At 50.9% G+C, this 17267-nt stretch overlaps 1 protein-coding gene and 1 long non-coding RNA gene across 4 annotated transcripts; both read right to left on the minus strand.

Annotated features, from left to right (window-relative positions):
* Positions 1 to 3862: 3862 nt before the first annotated feature.
* LOC140681875 (uncharacterized) lies at positions 3863 to 8445 on the minus strand. 3 transcript variants are annotated; one of them, XM_072922505.1, is made up of 2 exons: positions 7518 to 8445; positions 3863 to 5616 (listed from the first exon to the last, which is right to left on the minus strand). In XM_072922505.1, exon 2 carries the CDS (start codon positions 5605 to 5607, stop codon positions 4495 to 4497), a length of 1113 nt encoding a protein of 370 aa, XP_072778606.1. In that variant the 5' UTR covers positions 5608 to 5616; positions 7518 to 8445; the 3' UTR covers positions 3863 to 4494. The 3 variants fall into 3 exon arrangements, with proteins under 3 accessions (XP_072778606.1, XP_072778604.1, XP_072778605.1); XM_072922503.1 differs by having other exon boundaries at positions 3863 to 6036; XM_072922504.1 differs by having other exon boundaries at positions 3863 to 6039.
* Positions 8446 to 14216: 5771 nt separating this feature from the next.
* LOC140681809 (uncharacterized) lies at positions 14217 to 16540 on the minus strand. The gene is made up of 3 exons (XR_012053004.1): positions 16492 to 16540; positions 15638 to 15686; positions 14217 to 14320 (listed from the first exon to the last, which is right to left on the minus strand). It is a non-coding gene; the product is annotated as an uncharacterized lncRNA (long non-coding RNA).
* Positions 16541 to 17267: the final 727 nt, after the last annotated feature.

A 17267-nucleotide genomic window follows, 5' to 3' on the forward strand; every position in this document is an offset into this window, starting at 1 on the left:
TTCCCAAGAGCTGCAAGACAACCACAGCCACAGCAGCATGCCTTGCACTGCCACCACTGCTCTGCTCCATTTTGCCCCACTCTGCTCCTCTAGTCACTGCTGCCAGCCTGTCTCTCCACTAGAGGTTGTGGCCTGGAGGCACCAAGGTCAGAAGACCTTTGCCCACTTCCAGACCATGCCACAAACCCCATATATGGCTTTTCCCACGTTTAAGAAACACCTGTCCATTCAGAAGCAAGGGAAATCTAACACATCTTGCTTCTCAATCCGGGACACTCAGGAAATCAGATGTTGGCCTCTTCAGGGATCTGCTTGGTAGGCTACCATGGGATAATTCTCTTCTCCTAGAAAGAGGAGAGGCATAAGAAAGGCAGGTAATATTCAAGGACTACCTCCTCCAAGCTCAAGAGTAATGAATCCTGAAAACAGAAAGACAGGCAAAAACTCTGGGAGGCCTGGATAGATGAACAAGGTCCTGGAAGATCTCAAGTGCAAAAAAGAAGGACACAGAGGGTGGAAGCAAGGATAGGTAGGACCCCGGGATTAGTTAAATATGGCCACAGACATCAAAGGCAACAAGAAAACCTTCTACAGATATATCCATGATAAAAGGAAGAGCAGGGCAAATGGTCTTCTTTCCTCTCCAGAGGAAAATGGGAGACCCGGTTTTCCAGGATTTGGACAAGACTGCCGTACTCAAAGAGTATTTTTCCTCAGTACTGGCAAGTACTCTGTGGCATGATCCATGAAAGTAAGGTGATGTTTAAAAGGACCCAGGTAAGGAAGGTGATGTTGATAATAAAATCTCATCCGGTTGTTCAAAGACACCAGTCTAGGTGATAGAGAACTCTTACACTTTTATTATATAGTCATCTTTACTCTGGCAAGTAGTCCTCTATTTAGTCTCAAACGTGCTGGTTAACAACCCTTACATTCCAATTGCTGCAAAAAACTCCAATACAGAGTAAGAGGTCAAATATGATAGGTGCACTTTGCCCAGACAAAGCAAGGTAGGAGAGAAAGAAAGACATCCAAGAGAGAAAGAGAAGAAAGAAGTTTACCAATCTGTAGTTCCACATTGATACTGCTGCACAGATAGTATGGATCTGGGATAGCTAGACAAAAAGAAAAAGAGGAAAAAGGGCTGCAGGCAGGATCAAATTTTTAGAGTTAGCGTCTTTTATGCTTCTTATGCAAACTAAAATTTTTGTGCCAGTTTGTTCACCCATGAGCATCCATATCTCTCTCTAGAAGGTGAGTCCAGATGGGCGTCTCTAGGTGGAAAGAAAAGCTGGCTTAGAACAGGGCTGTCCCACCTTCACAGGATCTTTCTTCCAATCACAGGTTTTATTTCACAACAGTCAGAATGTCTGAGATGTGCCTGGTCCTCACATCTAGCCACAGCAAGCTGCAGAAACAAAGGTCGGACTGGGCAAATGAAGAGAGCAGCTCTGATTCAAAAGCTTACTTAAGAGATCTGAAGGTGCAAAAGTCCGTGGCACTTGATAAGAAGAATTCATGAATCCTGATGGAACTGCCAGAAGAAGAGACTAAGCCACCATCATAATATTTGTGAAGTAGTGACAGTCTGGTGAGGATATCACCAACGGGAAAGGAAGAAGCATAAACCCCCCTTTTTAAAAAGAGAACCAAGAGACCCACATAACTACACGCCAGCCAGGCTCACTGAGTCTGGCTCTCTTTGGCCACGGGACGGAGGCTGGCCGGCTGGCTGTCCCGCTGGTGGCCGCAGGGCAGACACGCGAGTGGCCACCCCGAGTCTGTGCCGAGACTGCCGCGGGTGGCGGTGATCGCTGCGGCGTGGGGAGCACAGCAGAGGCACAGCAATAAGAGAAGGACACTTGTCTGAATCTCCAAAGATGTAATCCCGAAGGAGGGCAGAGCAAGTGACAAATCTGACCCTGAAGGGGCTACTTTTAAAGGGGAGGGGGAACACAGGGAGGACACAACCTTTGAGCAATAGGAGGGCATTAGGGGAGGGGTGCAGCGTAAGGGCTCCCCAACAGAAGCCAACACGGGGTGAGAGCAGAACTCACAATCCAATTCTGCTTTGAGGAAAGGATGAAAGACAGGGAACACTCCAGAACCAAAGGAGTGTGCTATCTTTGAGAGACAGGGGTAAGACAAGGCAACAAGGGAGGTATACAGGTGGATTGACATGTGGATTGACATACATTTTGGCAGGGAAAACTGTGGTAAACAACTCAGGACTGAGCCAAATGGGGTGCATAGAACCAACCACTACAAACTTCTAACAAGGAATATTAAAACATACTACAGAAGAACAGACTGTAAAATAACAGACTACCACAGCTCACTTCTGCGCCAAGTGGATGCAGTGGTCATAAGTGACCGGTTCTGCAGGGATGGAAATCAACCACCAAATCCTTGCTGAATTCAGCAGTGGCAGCAGCAGTGCCTGGATCTGATGCCTAGCTCTGGGGCTGGGCTGGACAAAGGACACGCATGGCACACCGCCCCTGAAGGATGTGAGTTTGGAAACAACCACCTACCACTGTCTCCTGTTGTTTTGCGCTAGGGTCACAGCAGCCTGAGGCACTGGGTAGCCCTCAATGCCACCTGGGACTGCAGATGACAGGCCCTGGCCTCTGGGACCAAACACAGGGAGGGAGTCACTCTCCAGATGGAGTTTGCAGATGGAAAAGGCTGCCGTGAGCAGGCACCTCAAAAGGCAGACAAATGAGGCCCTCCTGCACTTTATCTGTGCCACGCAGCTACACAGGCCTGGGTAGACAGCGCAGAGCACAGGGACAACAGAAAGCACAGAAAGAGGGACAAACCCATTCAAGCACAGAGACTTCTCATGATTGCTGAGCCCCAGACAGCCCCAAGGCTGCCGTCACCCACCAGTCCTTTTCTGCTGACAAAGAGCAGGTCCGGTGGGTGCCTTGCTCTGCTGGCCAGGGTCCTGCCAGCTCTCTGCTCTCTGCTCTCCTGTGCTGCCAGCAGACGTGCCTACCTTCTTCATTCCACTTGCAGAGCCTCGTACCTACGAGCCATGGCCAGGCGGGAGGCAGGAGCAGTCACAGAGGAGAGGTGCCGGCTACACCGAGCAGGAACCAAAAGCCTCTGCGTGCACAGCTGAAAGCCTCTATCTCCACAGGATATTTTGGCTGCCCTGCTCTTCACTGGGAAATGCAATTGCCTTTTCTTCCTCATCCAGAAGTCCACAGCTGGGCAAAAGCTAGCCAATGGGTAGCATTCCAGAGGCACTGTAGGTTGGAGCTGGTAATGGAGGGAGACGGTTGCCAAATCCAAACCACACTAGAACGCCACACTTAAGAGGGACTTTCCATCTTTAAGAAAGAATGGCCAATTCAGAAGTGAACATAGAGCCTTATTCCATGGCTGACAAGGAAGGCAATTGTCCAACAGACTTGAGGGTGTGTAGGACTTTTATTGTGACTCCAGCTCCAAGCTGCCTTTGGAGAAAGCAATCCTGAAGTGGTCCTGGTCATCTCTTCTGCTTTCTCGATTGCTTTGCTGCAAGTTTCCTTTGTTTTCATTTGAAAAGCCTTCGGAGTGGGGATTTAGATGGTGGGGGCCGATGTGATCTGTAGAAGGAATAACAGAAGTACAGTCATAGAAACAACTGCAGTATGAAACCAGCCTGCGGCTTTCGGGGGTCACTTGCAGCTGTCCCCCGTCCCTCCCCGGCCCCCCGGGACCCCTCCGGCTAGCTGTCCCCTCAGGGAACCGGGGTTTGCCGCGGTCCCGCTGCACTGGGCTTACCAGGCAGCGGCTGGGTTAGCACGGTCCGAGCGGCTGCGGCACCTCGGTCGCCGCAAGGAGTCGAGATAAAGAGACAAAGAGAGGTCAGTTGTATGCAGTCCAGAAAGATTGTATTGCCTGAACAGTTGCAGGGACAAAAGACCCTGGGCTATTGCCCAGATACAGTTTTATACAGCAAAATTAAGAGATAAGGTCTAAACAATAAAGACAGTGTTCAGCATGGGCTCATCAGAACCACCCCAGGGGTCAGGTCCAATGGGAACTGCTCAGGGGTGGGGAGAAGGGGGCTTACAGAAAGGTGCTGAAGCGAAGCTTTCCCGAAACAAAGGGGCATACATAAATGTTATCTTTCCCTCATACCTAAATGTATCTTTTCCTCAGCTTCCAAATCCCAAGGCCTTTCTAAATCCCTTCCTCCACACTACCACGCTAGCGTGATAGCAACATCTCCCTCTTTTTTACTTAATAAGATGAACGGTGCCTTGGGAGAAGGTAAAACTGCGGCTTTTAAACTGCGGTGTCTTTCTGCTTGTCGTCTTCCCACCAATCGCTCTCCGTGACGGCAGCAGCGATGAGGACAGGTGCGGAAGCCTTAGGCTTTGAGGTGATGACCTTGGAGATTATTCGCTTAAGAATCCCAAATGCTAACAAAACTAAAAACAGTGCAATTAGAAAGTAAAAGATGTCTTTTAAAAGAGACACTGCCCACTCAGAAAGGTCTCAGTCTTTGAACAGATCTTTAAACCAATCTTCATTTTCTTGCTTCACACTCCCAATGAGGCTTCTCATTTCCTGAATGGACGAGTGGACACTCTGGCCTTTAGATGACAGATCAAAACAACACAGCCCATCAAGCTCTTTACATCCATGACCATGTGCCAACAGCAGGAAATCAATAGCTGCCCGATTTTGGAGGGTAGCCTTTCTGGTTATTTCCTCGTCTTCTAGGAGGTTACTCAGGGCTGTTGATGTTAAATTTGCCTGCTTCGTCACCCAGCATTCCAGATTGCCTAATTCACTCAATGCTTTTGCTGCCGCAACCCATGGTAAAAACACAGAGACGGCAACTCTTTTGGATTTTGCCCAATGGTAAATTTCTGCATCACAATGTTCATCAAATTGACTTGCACTTCGCTTAGTAATTTTTGTCTCACCTTTTGCTCGCCCGATTGGAATTTGGGTCATGTTGGGGGAAGCAAGGGTCAGATGCCCGAAAGTGCATGGACCTCCAATAAGACGAGAGGGGATTCCTGGGTATGCTCTGTCCCCACAGATAAGAAACACTCCCTTGTCCAGCTTGCGGGGACGGAAATCAGTGGTGGATGCAGATTTCAGCTTATAGACAGTTGTGCACCATTGACCCGCCCTGAATTCCACCTTGTACTGTTTGACTTGCTCATATAATTTTACTTCTTTGGTTGGGGAAAAATCAAATTGAATGCAATATTCAGCTTTTGCAGAGCCCAGGAGTTCTAATTCCTGGGGCTCTCCCTCAGCAGAGGGCAAGTCTAGGATCCACTTTTGCCACAAAATGAGGGGGTTTTGCACTGGTATTTTCCCTACTCCAGGTATTTTATTTTCGTTCACCTGCTTTTGCAAGCGGACCAGACCGATTGGAAACTCATCCCCCTTACTTGGAACCCCTACTAAACATGTGGACATTGGATTTTCTGCTGAGGCAGTAGACAAACACATGTGATCTTGTTTCAAGGCTTGGGCGAGTGTGACCCACACATTTTTCTTGGGCTGTGGAACAATCCACGCGTCCACCGTGTACGGGTAGATGGCCATTGTCTGGAACCAAATGATGAGCAGGAATGTGGAAATTGACATTCTGCTAGTCTGAAAGAAAGATAAAATCATATAACAAGGTAAACTAACTCTGAAAAAGGTACAATTTGCTCTGCCAGGATAAAGGAAAAAGATTCCCCCTGCTCCCACTTTCCCCCCTTGATAAGGAGGAGGCCCTGCAGACCCCGGAGTCCTCGGGGTTGCCGCTGCTGAAGCAACCACCCTTTCCCGCGGACTTATCACTGAGTCCTCTGTCATTAGTGTAGCTTTTCTCGTGCACTCCTCAATGAGCTGATCGAGTGTGGGTGGAGGCGATGCTGGAAGGGCCAGGATGACTCGCTGACAGGCTTCATTTGCATTTGTGGTGACAATTTCTAGTGTGAGCTGATCTTGGAGCTCTGGATTCTGCACCCTTTTCTCGACTGAAGCTCTCACTCGATCCACAAAATCCATGAATGGCTCTGCAACAGACTGCTTCAAATCGATATAAGAAATGACAGGTTCTTTAGAAGGCATGTTAAAAAATGCACGTTCTGCCGCATCCCTGGACAGGTCTAACACTGGTCTGGGAATGCCTGCTGCTTGCTTCTCAGCTTGGCTCCAATCACCCTCACCCACTAGATGTTCTAAGGTGATTTCCTCATCCTCTATATCTGTGGAATGGGTTGAACTCTGCAAAATCTCTGGAAGGAGGTCTCCTGCAAGCCTTTTCCAAGTTCTTTCCCACAATCTAAATTCAGATTGAGGGAGCAAACAGCTGAAAAGACGTTTCAAATCAGCAGGGACAAAAGTTTTGGAACTTAGAGTAGCTTTTAAAATGCTCTTAAAAAATTCACTCCTTTCACCAAATTCACGTTTTGTTTTGCAGAGTTCCCTGATACTGTCGTATGAAAGGGGTTCCCATCTAGGGTTTTGTCCTCTTGCATTATAAACAACTGGGGCCATGAACAGAGGATCGGTGCCTGTGACCGGTTTCTGTTTCCCGGAGCCGACAGCCCCGGAGCTGGCAGCTCCGGCTCTGCCGTTGCCGAGGGAACCAGGAGCGAGAGGGGGGGCGGCTTGTGTGGGAGTGGCCGCGGCTGGAGGGGCCGTGTGGAGCGGGGCAGGGGCGGGGGTAGGGGGTGGTGACGGAGTTGCGAGGGGAGGAGCTGAGGGCTGGACCGTGGGCTGAATCGCCGCAAGGGAGGAGGGGCTGGGATTGGGGATGGGCAAAGGGAGGGACACGAGGGCTGGGGCTGTGTTCTGGGCTGGCACGGGGAGCAAGGAATTCTGGGAAGGAGAAGGGAATGTCCCGATGCCGCCTCCATCTTGTGGTGGTTGCACGAGGGGGTTGCGGGGTGCAAAGCATGGATTTTGAGCTGCGGGAGCGGAATCAGGAGATGGAGAAGGGTCAGGAACGGAATCTACATCTGTGCGGTTAGTTTTTTCAAAGCCGGGGACGCGGGGGGTTGCAGGGGACGCGATGTGACCCTTTTCTCTTCCCCGGACGTCCCGAGTGTCTGCACTCTCTTTCACAAAGTCATAAACGAACAAAAAGATTCTCATAAAACCTTCTTTCACTGAGGGATCTCCTGCCTTTGTCCTTTCACTCAACACTGCACCCACACGCTTCCAAAACTGTCTTTCATTCACATCTTGCTCTGTTACCTCCGAAAAACTTACTGATACCCATTTAACAAACTCTTTCACCAGACTCTCAGGAAGTTTTGCACCTGCTCTCTGCAGGGGTTCTTGAACTTGTTTATAAATCTCTTTCTGCTGTGTAGTCAGCGTAACACCCATCGCTGGCAGCACAGCAAAATCTCACCCAGCTGCTACAGTAAAAACCCCAAAGTTCTAAAGACCCGGCGGAGCTCCCGACACGCCTGCGCGCTGGCGCGTCCCCCCTTGGGCACACGGGAGCCTGACTCCAGTCTCCTGGCCGGACCCTCCCCGCCAGTACCGAGACTTACCCACCGCCGTTCTTCAGAAAACACACTGCAGCAACGGTTCCCGACTCCGCAAACAGTCTTCCGGGTGTTTGGAAGGTCCCGTTCGCATCCACGGGCACAGCGCCGGACAGAAATCGGTGCCTGTCCCCGCAGCGGCAGTCCTGCCGGGCTTGTGTGGAAGGGCGAGTGCCCACACCACCAGCGCGGTCCGAGAGCTTCTCCCCGCGGAGCTGACAGCCTGCGTGGCGATTTTTTCGCATCGCTCGCCGCTCTGTCGCTCGCGGCGACACCGATCGCAGTGTCCGGAAAAGCTCCCAACCGGTGCACTGCCCGCGGCGGCCGTGGCGTGTTCGCTCAGACCGGTGCAATGCCCCACGTTGGGCGCCACTTGCGGCTTTCGGGGGTCACTTGCAGCTGTCCCCCGTCCCTCCCCGGCCCCCCGGGACCCCTCCGGCTAGCTGTCCCCTCAGGGAACCGGGGTTTGCCGCGGTCCCGCTGCACTGGGCTTACCAGGCAGCGGCTGGGTTAGCACGGTCCGAGCGGCTGCGGCACCTCGGTCGCCGCAAGGAGTCGAGATAAAGAGACAAAGAGAGGTCAGTTGTATGCAGTCCAGAAAGATTGTATTGCCTGAACAGTTGCAGGGACAAAAGACCCTGGGCTATTGCCCAGATACAGTTTTATACAGCAAAATTAAGAGATAAGGTCTAAACAATAAAGACAGTGTTCAGCATGGGCTCATCAGAACCACCCCAGGGGTCAGGTCCAATGGGAACTGCTCAGGGGTGGGGAGAAGGGGGCTTACAGAAAGGTGCTGAAGCGAAGCTTTCCCGAAACAAAGGGGCATACATAAATGTTATCTTTCCCTCATACCTAAATGTATCTTTTCCTCAGCTTCCAAATCCCAAGGCCTTTCTAAATCCCTTCCTCCACACTACCACGCTAGCGTGATAGCAACACCAGCCCCACAGCCAATCCATTTCTCTCAAGTGTTTTGTCATTTCCAATGACTGGTGGGAAGTCAGGAGTCTAAAGGGAATCTAGGAAGCCAACTCATCTGCTCACTTTGGCCAGGCTAGCACACACTCTTTTTACTGAGCCACTGGCTAGGTCGCAGCCTCCTGCTGCTCCCAAAACAATCCCTGCTTTTGTCTTCACTCTAGAGGGATGCTCAGGCAAAGCCCACCGAGGCCCTGCTGCCCTCAAAAGCAAAAGGAATGCCCCAAGCGCTCCCTGCCTGCATCCTAGCATCACAGTGGCTTCTGGAGGGAGTCCAAAATTTCTCTCCCAGCACCAAATCACGGAGGAACACGAGCTACAGCTCTTGCTGAGGCACACACACTATAATCCACTGCTGGATCGGACAAAGAATGCACAGGACATACTCAGCAGCTTCAGGCACCTCCTCAGCAGCCTGACAGCCAGCCCTCTCCCACAGCTCTAGCCTGGCTCTGCAGAGGACTTCCCGTGAGACCTCCCTCCTTCTGAGAGGAAGCTCTGGTTTTCCCATTCTCTTTGGGCCTGCATCACCATGCCTGCCCCCCTCAAACCTGCACTCTGGTAGCCTCTCACCACACCGCTCCCTGAAGACACAAAGGTCTCTCCAGCACGGTTTACCAAGGGCCAGCTAAGAGACAGTGCCCCCCAGACAGACAGAGTGCGGAGAAACAGTGCCTATATGGAGCACAGAGGAGTCCAAAACAACACACAAACTCTCTTCTCACAGCCTTTGCCTTTTGACTGGCTTTGCTTCAGAACTTTGCTTGTACAGCTTGCATGCTGGCAACTTCCTGCTTCATCTCCAGCAGCCTGTTCTCCTGCTCCTTCTGTACCTCCACCAGGAAGGTACAGAAGGAGCAGCTGTGTGCCAGCAGCTGCTGTGCCTCCAAACGCTGCCCTTCCAAGTCCTTATGAGGGGAGGAAGACACTTCCACATGAAGTGCCAGCCAAGCTCCCCAGATAATCAGTGGAAGCTTCATGCCGTGCACAACCCCACACCTGAAAAGGGCACAGCAGTAGTGACTTTGTGCCCTACAGCAATGCTGTCCTAAGCAGAAAGTCAAAAGCAGGATCAGCAGGTGGGAGAATAGGAGATGCCACCTTCCTTTCCTGCTCCCATGGCTGCCCGTTTCCTGGCCCCTCTCCCCTCAGGATTTCTACCTTTCTCATGTTCATTTCCCCGAGTGCTGAAGTGCTCCTTGCCATCTCCTTTGCTTCCTGCATGATTTTGCTGCAGGGATGACAGCAATCAGGCTGTCAGAAGAGGCTTAAGAGAGGCTCCGCTGACTGGAGAAATGGATGCTGCCCAAAGGGAAAAAGAAACAAACCAAACCAAATTAAAAGAGACAAAGGGAAAAGGAACCATTCTTTTCCAAACTGAGTTCCTTACAGGGTCAAGCTGCATTCCTCTAGCACCCTGAAATACACTAACATAGGACTGAAGGCACCATCAGCACGTGTGCCTTCATGCCCAGGATGCTGCTAGCACAGGCAAACATGGCCCACAACTGCACTAGTCCATTGCTCAAGGTGTCATCACTTGCTGGGATTTTTGTCCTGACAGCACTGTGGGATTGCTGCTTGCTGTCCAAAGGTTTTGTTCCTTACAGGAAACTCAACAGACTTCTTCCAGCTCCTCTTTTCTACAGACATGAGCTATTTGAGTGTCCAAAAGAGATGTGGGGCATAAGACATTCCTCAGGAGACTCCCAAGAGCTCTGAAAAATATTGATCCCACGTGTTGTTCTCAGGACCACAGCACACGCGGGTTTTCAGCAGCAAGCCAGGAGCAAGGAGACAAAGCAGCAAGGCTCAGATGTGCTCAGCTCCAGCGTGCAGGAAGAGTAGGCTCTGCCTTGGCATGGCCCCCCACCTCCTGTGCTGGCCGGCATCTTCCTTGTCAGCAGGAAGAGCCAAGGAAGTGGCCTGGTCCTCGTCTGCCACAAAACCGGGCGGCAAAGCCGCAAGGATTCTCATCTACTTGAGCGGGCCAGGCAGCACATGGGTCTGGCACAAGTCCTGCTCAGCTGTCCCTGTTTGACTGGCAGAAAGCAGAGGCAGCAAGCTCAAAGAGTGGGGCAGGAGGGACAGGCTGAGTGCCCTGGGATGCTCACAAGGAGCTCCCCCACAGCCCCCGCCTTCCCACACACCAATCCAGAAGCGCTGGGCAGGGACGGCTTTCGTCGTGTTCTTCAAGCCCACATCCCTGGCATTGCAATACTTCAGTTCCCTTTGCTAGCAGGTAAACCTGAATACAGCACCCAAGAGCAAAAGAGGGCCACAGAAATGACCAGAAGGAGGGAGCTCTCCTCTGAGGAACAGCTGTGAGAGTTGTGCTGGTTTAGCCTGGAGAAGAGCAAGCCCCAAGGAGAACTTTCAATATTTGTAGGGGCTTCTAAAAAGGATGGGGACATAGCTTTTAGTAGGGCCAATTGTAAGGGGACAAGGGTGAATAGTTTCAGCTAAAAGACACTCCATTCAGATTGGCTCTAAGGAAGAAACTGTTCCCAAGGAGAGTGCTGAAACACTGCCACAGGCTGCCCAGAGAGCTGGGAGGAGCCCCAAGCCCAGCAACGTTCAAGGTCAGCTTGGATGAGACTCTGAGCAGCCTCATCCACTTCAAGATGTCCTTGCCAATGGCTGATGTTTTGGACTAGATGACATGCACTGGTCCCTCCTAGCCACAAAGAGTCTTGGATCCTGCTTGGCTTTCATTGGAAAAGCACCCAGAGTAGAGGTTATTAGATGGGGGGGCCCATGTGAAGCCCTGGAGTTGGCCCAAGAAACAAACCCTGACAGGGAACAGCTGCTTGGGCTGCAGCCGATTTGCCTTGTACCTGCAGAAGTTCCTCGGCAGAGCCTCGCCTGTCCACATCCATCTGCAGGCAGCAACCCAGAAATTCACACAAGCCAGAGGGCAGCCCGAGCTTGTGCAGATCTGGTACCCCTTGCTTGCCTATCAGGTAGCTAGCCTGAAGCAAAAGGAAACACGAGAGTCTACGTGATTCTTCCATATCCTTCAGTGCTCACCTAGAGCCCATCTTCGAAGCTCCAGTCCGCAGTGTCAATTTCCTTCCTAGCAGAGGTTTAGAGATGAGCCTTCTCTCCCAAAGGATAAAAGGCTCCAGTGCAGCCCCAGCTATTTCAAGCTGCAACAGGTCTTCCCTTGACAGCTGATCTGAGCCCCCGGGATGTTTTTAGAAAGAGGGCCTTGGTGGAAGCACTTCAAGTGGTGGGCATGGGATTTTGTCTAATGGACACGGACCAGAAGGACACCGCTCTCTGAGCGTATTTGCACCTTACCGTGTCACTGTTTTCCCGAATATAAGGAGCCTCTCCTGTGGCCATTTCTATTCCCACGATGCCAAGGGACCAGGTGTCCACTTTGGGGCCGTAGGGCCCTCTTCTCACCACCTCGGGTGCCATCCACCACGTGGTGCCAACCATCGACCTCCGTTTACTCTGCTCAAGGCTGAGCAGACCACAGAGGCCAAAATCAGCTGAGGAGAAAAACAAATGCTGCTTCAAGTAGGAAACCAAGGAAAAGGCTTTCTCAGGACGCCTACGTCTCAGAATGCAGTGCTGATTCCAGCTGGAAAAGCAGCTGGGCTCTCTTTCCTCAGGGCTGCAGCCAAGGACGTGGGCATTTGTCCACTTAGTTACCCCCCACGATTCCCACCGTGCCTTTTCCTCACTCACCGCAACTTTTATGCTGAAACTCTCTCCTTTTGGAAGGAATGCACACACAAACCAGAGTTACTCTTGCTACCTTGTTGCTCTCTAGACCACTCAGCACCTTACAGCTGCGCCCTGGGCTTGCAGAGCGCTCCCTGCCCTCTCCCCGGCACCACTGCTGGGCACCCGCAGCCGCTCCAAAGCAGCCCCACACCGCCTGCCCGGAGCGCTGCGCCTGACCGAGAATACCCACCCAGCTTGACGGAGCCATCCCGGCCCAGCAGGATGTTTCCACTTTTGATGTCTCTGTGGATCACCTGGTTGGCATGCAGGAAAGCCAGGCCTTGCAGGCACTGGGAGAGAAAAAAAGAAACAGGAGGCCAAAAGTGAGCCTGATCGGATTTCGCCACACACAAAAGGAGTCTGCTCCTGAAGATTCACCGATCTCAAAGGAGCGTGAGCGCTGGCAAGAGGAAGAGCTTGCTGCTGCCACACTAGGAGAGCAGGATCTTTCCAAGGGAAGGCATATCAGTGCTTGAGGGGGAAACATCAGTCACTGCTCCAGATTGTCCCCGGCAAAGCCAGTCAGAGCCATCCCTGCTGCAGTGGATGCGCTCTCCCCGTCCGCAGGACAAACAATGCTTTGCCAAAAGAGGAAAAGTCCCTGCCTTGGCTACCAAGGGCATCACTGTCAGGTGGGAGATTGGAGGACAAGGGACAGCTGACTTGGAAGTAGCTCATGTGTCAGTTTTCAGTAGCAAGCACCATGGTGGGTGCCATGCCATCCTTTGAAGTTGAGACCTGTGACAGACGAGTCTCTCTTTGGCTTTGCCACTGGTTTAAAACTTGGACACCAGCACCTTTGTGCTTACAGGCAAAGAAGGTATTGCAGAAAGGCAAAGGCTTGGAGAGGCAAAGTGCAGAACAGAAAATGACAATGAAAACGAGACAGAGAGTTCAGTAATAGGATAGAAGAGTACAGAACAGACTAGAGTAAGAGCAGGGACACCGGCAGGCAGTTCAGCCCAGATGCTCTTTCCTTTCCGGAGCATAAGAGCAAGACAGAAAGAAAGCTCTGAGCATGGAATCACTCCCTTTGCAGCGCTTTCAAAGGACCAGTCTGTCCAAGCCATCCCAAGCACAAGCAGGACCCCTTACCTCCCGACACACTGTTGCTATGTGTCCTACAGCCAGACTTTTCATGCGGATCACATCAGCCAAGGAGCCTCCATCCATAAACTCCAACACCATCAGGACAACCTCATTGACAAGGTAGCTGCAAGACAAAAGCAACCGTGTGGAGCTGAATGTGCACAGCTAAATTGCCGCATGGAAGAAAAGACTACAGCTGAGTTTTGTGTCCAGGTCACTGGTAAGTGAAGAGGGAATCAAGTGAAGACACACTCCACCGAGGCTATCCAGTGCTTGCTGTCTGTGCCGTCTAAATGAGGAAGACACATCCGTGGAAAAGGAGACGGTTTAGGTGGCAAGCAGGGGAAAGCGGCAGTTTTGTGACGCAAAGGTTAATCTGGAAGCAGACACATCCCAGCAGCTGCTTCATCTTCTTCATACACAAATTGCACCATTAACTCCAGCAGCAAGGAGGCACAGTCTCACAGCTTTTACTCAGGGCAGATGGGTGTGCAGCATTGCCAACACCCTTTGGAAAACCTTGCAGAAAGGACAGTCACAAACAGGAAAAACAATTTCAAACCGGACAAATTATGTCTCTCCTAGCCTAGTCTTTTGGCATGCAAGGCAGTGGAAAACAGTGCAAACAGTGCAAGGGAAATCATTTCTGTGATGCTTTCTCAGCACTTCTCCTCCAACACTTGGAAAAAATCCCGCCCAAAACAGCAGAACAACATGCAGTGAGTGAACATACATGCTGCTGGCTTAGTAAGAGAGCCACGTTTCTGAGATCAAGCTTCAAGCTATTTCTGCCAGGAAGAATTTGTGGGGACAAAATGCAATCTCCTCCCAGGCCTCATGCAGGAGTAGATTGATGTGAATTGAAAATCCATTTTCTGCCAGAATACTGACCTTTCTAGGTAGGTGACAATATTGGCGTTCTTATATTTATCCATGACCAGGATTTCCTTCAACACATCCTCACAGCCCTGGTGCTGGAGATCAAGTACCTTTATGGCCACCTACAATGACATGGAAAGCCATTAGGAGCAGACGAGACGAGAGCCTCTTTCTCTGTGCAATCACGGGCCTGGATGCCTTGTCACCTCGGTGGAAATGGACACTAAACCATCAACCACAAAGTGCTAACAGCACTCTTTGCACCTGCAGACTCCTCCAACACACTTTGTTTATCACTACTATTATCATTTACACGTGTTTTGCAAGCTGAAGTAATTTTGCTCCAGCCAAGATAAATTGAAACCACTGGAAATACGTTAGCATTTCTAGGGGCTTTGACCAGCCTTTCAGAGATGGCTGCCGTTCTTGACTGTGTGCCAAAGTAAACACACACATACATACATGACAGGGAAAATGCTGTCCAAAAAAGGACTCCAAAGCGACTCAAAGGAAAGTTACAACCCTAGCACATCCTAACTTCTTCACTTTGGGTTTTGCAACTCTGAAGAACAACCTGGAACACGGTTTACACCGAGTAATTATTGTAATTTGTACTTATTTAGTGGGTTTAAAAATGAATAACCCTTCTGTGCTACGCTATGGATGCACCCCAGGTCATAAGCAGGGCTTAGGGCTTTTGGACACCTCCTCGACCTCCCTCCAAGTGCAGTTTCTGAGCGCAGCACCGCGGGTGGAGAAGGAACTACCAGGAAGATGGAGTTGTATTTGCTGAGAGCCAAAAACGAGAACTCAGGACTCTGAAGTTATAGCCCCACAAAATAGCAGGACTCTCCAAGGCACTTCCACGTCAGTTCAGTACGAATAGCATCTCTGTAGTGGAATGTCTCTGACACAGGATCAACAAAACATTGTATTAATTAAGGCTCTTCATCAATTTCTTCCCACTGATCTGTGCGTGTGTGTGTGCGTGTGCGTGTGTGAACTGGGTTCCCTAGGACTGAAAGGCAAAACTGTGCTCCAGTAAAGATCTCTCCTCCTTGAGGTCCTGCATTATATTTTCAAGCTGAACCACGTGGTGGAAAACAATGGGAAATCCTTTCTGTGTCTGAACCTGGGCTTAAGAGGAACTGGGCCGGAATGACGGCTCTTGCCATCAGCTAATCTAGGAACATTTATCCAGTAAGTCCAAGCCAGCGCGTCCTTCTCGGATAGACACCACCGCCATTCTTGCATTCACTCAGGTAGGGAGGAAAGATAAAGTCTGTCCAAAAGTCATTTTGCAGCCCACCTCTGGACAGGCTGCTTCTGCGGGACAGCCTTTGCAGCAAAGTCAGGTGGCCCAAAGCTTTGGCCATAGATCACATCACAAGGGAAAGCACTCAAGGGCTGCAAAATCTGCATGGGCTCTTGGCACTTACCGCTCGTCCTGTGGCAGCGTTGAAGGCCTTGTAAATGGTTCCAAACCCCCTAGAAACAGAACAGTGGCAAGAACAGAGAAGTTGTTCAGTGCTGAGAAGGAAAAGGCAGCCCAGGCAGGAGCTCTCTGCTGCCTGCAGTGTCTCTAAAACACCAGGGTCTGTCCGCTCTTCAGCCAATGGCCCAGCAGCCCAGCAGCCCTCTGCCATGCAGAGTGTCCAAGAGAAAAGCTGGCTGCAACAGGAAGAAAAAGGGCTGCTACAAATCTCAAATGTGCACACTAGATTATGCACGCAGGGGTTTTCTTTGCCTTTCCCTTCTTGTGTCTGTGCCTGTGGGGTGCCTTTCCAGGCAATGAAACATACAGTCCTGCGGGGCCATCTCAACGCTCTCTTTTAATCCTGCCTGCCAAACTCAGGCAACACCACACAGCCTTTCTTATCTTCCTGACCACTGAATCTTGTTTTCAGCAAGATAGTGGAAAGCAATGCTACTGAGAGCTGTTATCTGACAGCTGCCAGGTGGGAAGCTGCTCTCTCAGGTTTCTCTTCCCTCATGAGTGTGGCCAAATTACGTTGAATCATACAAAACCATATCTCCTGGGAAAACAGGCAAACTAGTGCCACATGTTTGAGGGCTTGCAGGAGGGCTTCCAGGACCTGCTGCTTGAGGCAGGCAAGACATTGCCAGCATCCAGTTATCTTTCATGATGCCTTGTACTGCCTCAGCACTGAGACAGGGACAATCTGAAGCCAGGGTCTGAAGATGCTTGCAGCTTGCCTGACTTCCCACATGGTACCGCACCACCAAAATCCCTGGCCCATGGTTCTGTAGAAGCAAGCGTGGCTGCACTCACCCACTGCCAAGGAGTTCCCATCCAGTGTACTTCTTCTCTGGATCTTCCTTCCTCACCACACGCCCTGAAAGAAACCAAATGCAAGGAGCAAACTTCAAAACAGGGATCCTGACGTCCAGGAGATCTGAAGGCCAGCTCCACTCTCTGGGGCTCTGAGCAATTTATGGTCGCTCGGCTAACAAGAGCATCAACAAGAACAACAGCAGCAGCAGCAGCCCCAGCAAGACAGGCAGCTCGGTAGCACGCCTGGCCTGCACAGAGTCTCTTCTCCACACTCCTTTGAAGGGCTGCCTTGAGGGGAAACTAAGCCCATGGGAAAACCATCAGAGCAGACAGAGACCAGAAAAGAACAGGCCCCAAGGCAAGTGGTTGTCATCTACAAACAGGAAGGAGGGCTCAAAAATCAGGACACTTCATTGTCTTGGGAAGAAACACTCTCTTGTGAGACTCAACAAAAGGTTTCATACTTCCAAAGTTCCAATGCACCCTGGCATCTGGATGAACTTTGAACAGCTGCTTTTTGCAGAGCAGAAAGAATATTGCAAAGTCAATTCCAGGAGAGAAGGGCACCTTCTCTACCTCTCAGCACTTGGCCTAAACAATGCCTTGACCATTTTAGAGAACAGCAGCTCATGCTATAACCAAGAACAATGGCTCTAAGAATTAGGACTCTCCTCATTTATCAGCAGGATGAGTTCTGGAGATGACTTTGCCCGTTCCCCATTTAGTGAAGAACTACAAGTGCTTGTCTTCAGCCTGGGCTGCAGCAGTCACTA

The sequence above is a fragment of the Taeniopygia guttata genome, chromosome Z (genome assembly GCF_048771995.1).
Source record: "Taeniopygia guttata chromosome Z, bTaeGut7.mat, whole genome shotgun sequence".
In the NCBI taxonomy this organism is placed as follows: domain Eukaryota; kingdom Metazoa; phylum Chordata; class Aves; order Passeriformes; family Estrildidae; genus Taeniopygia; species Taeniopygia guttata.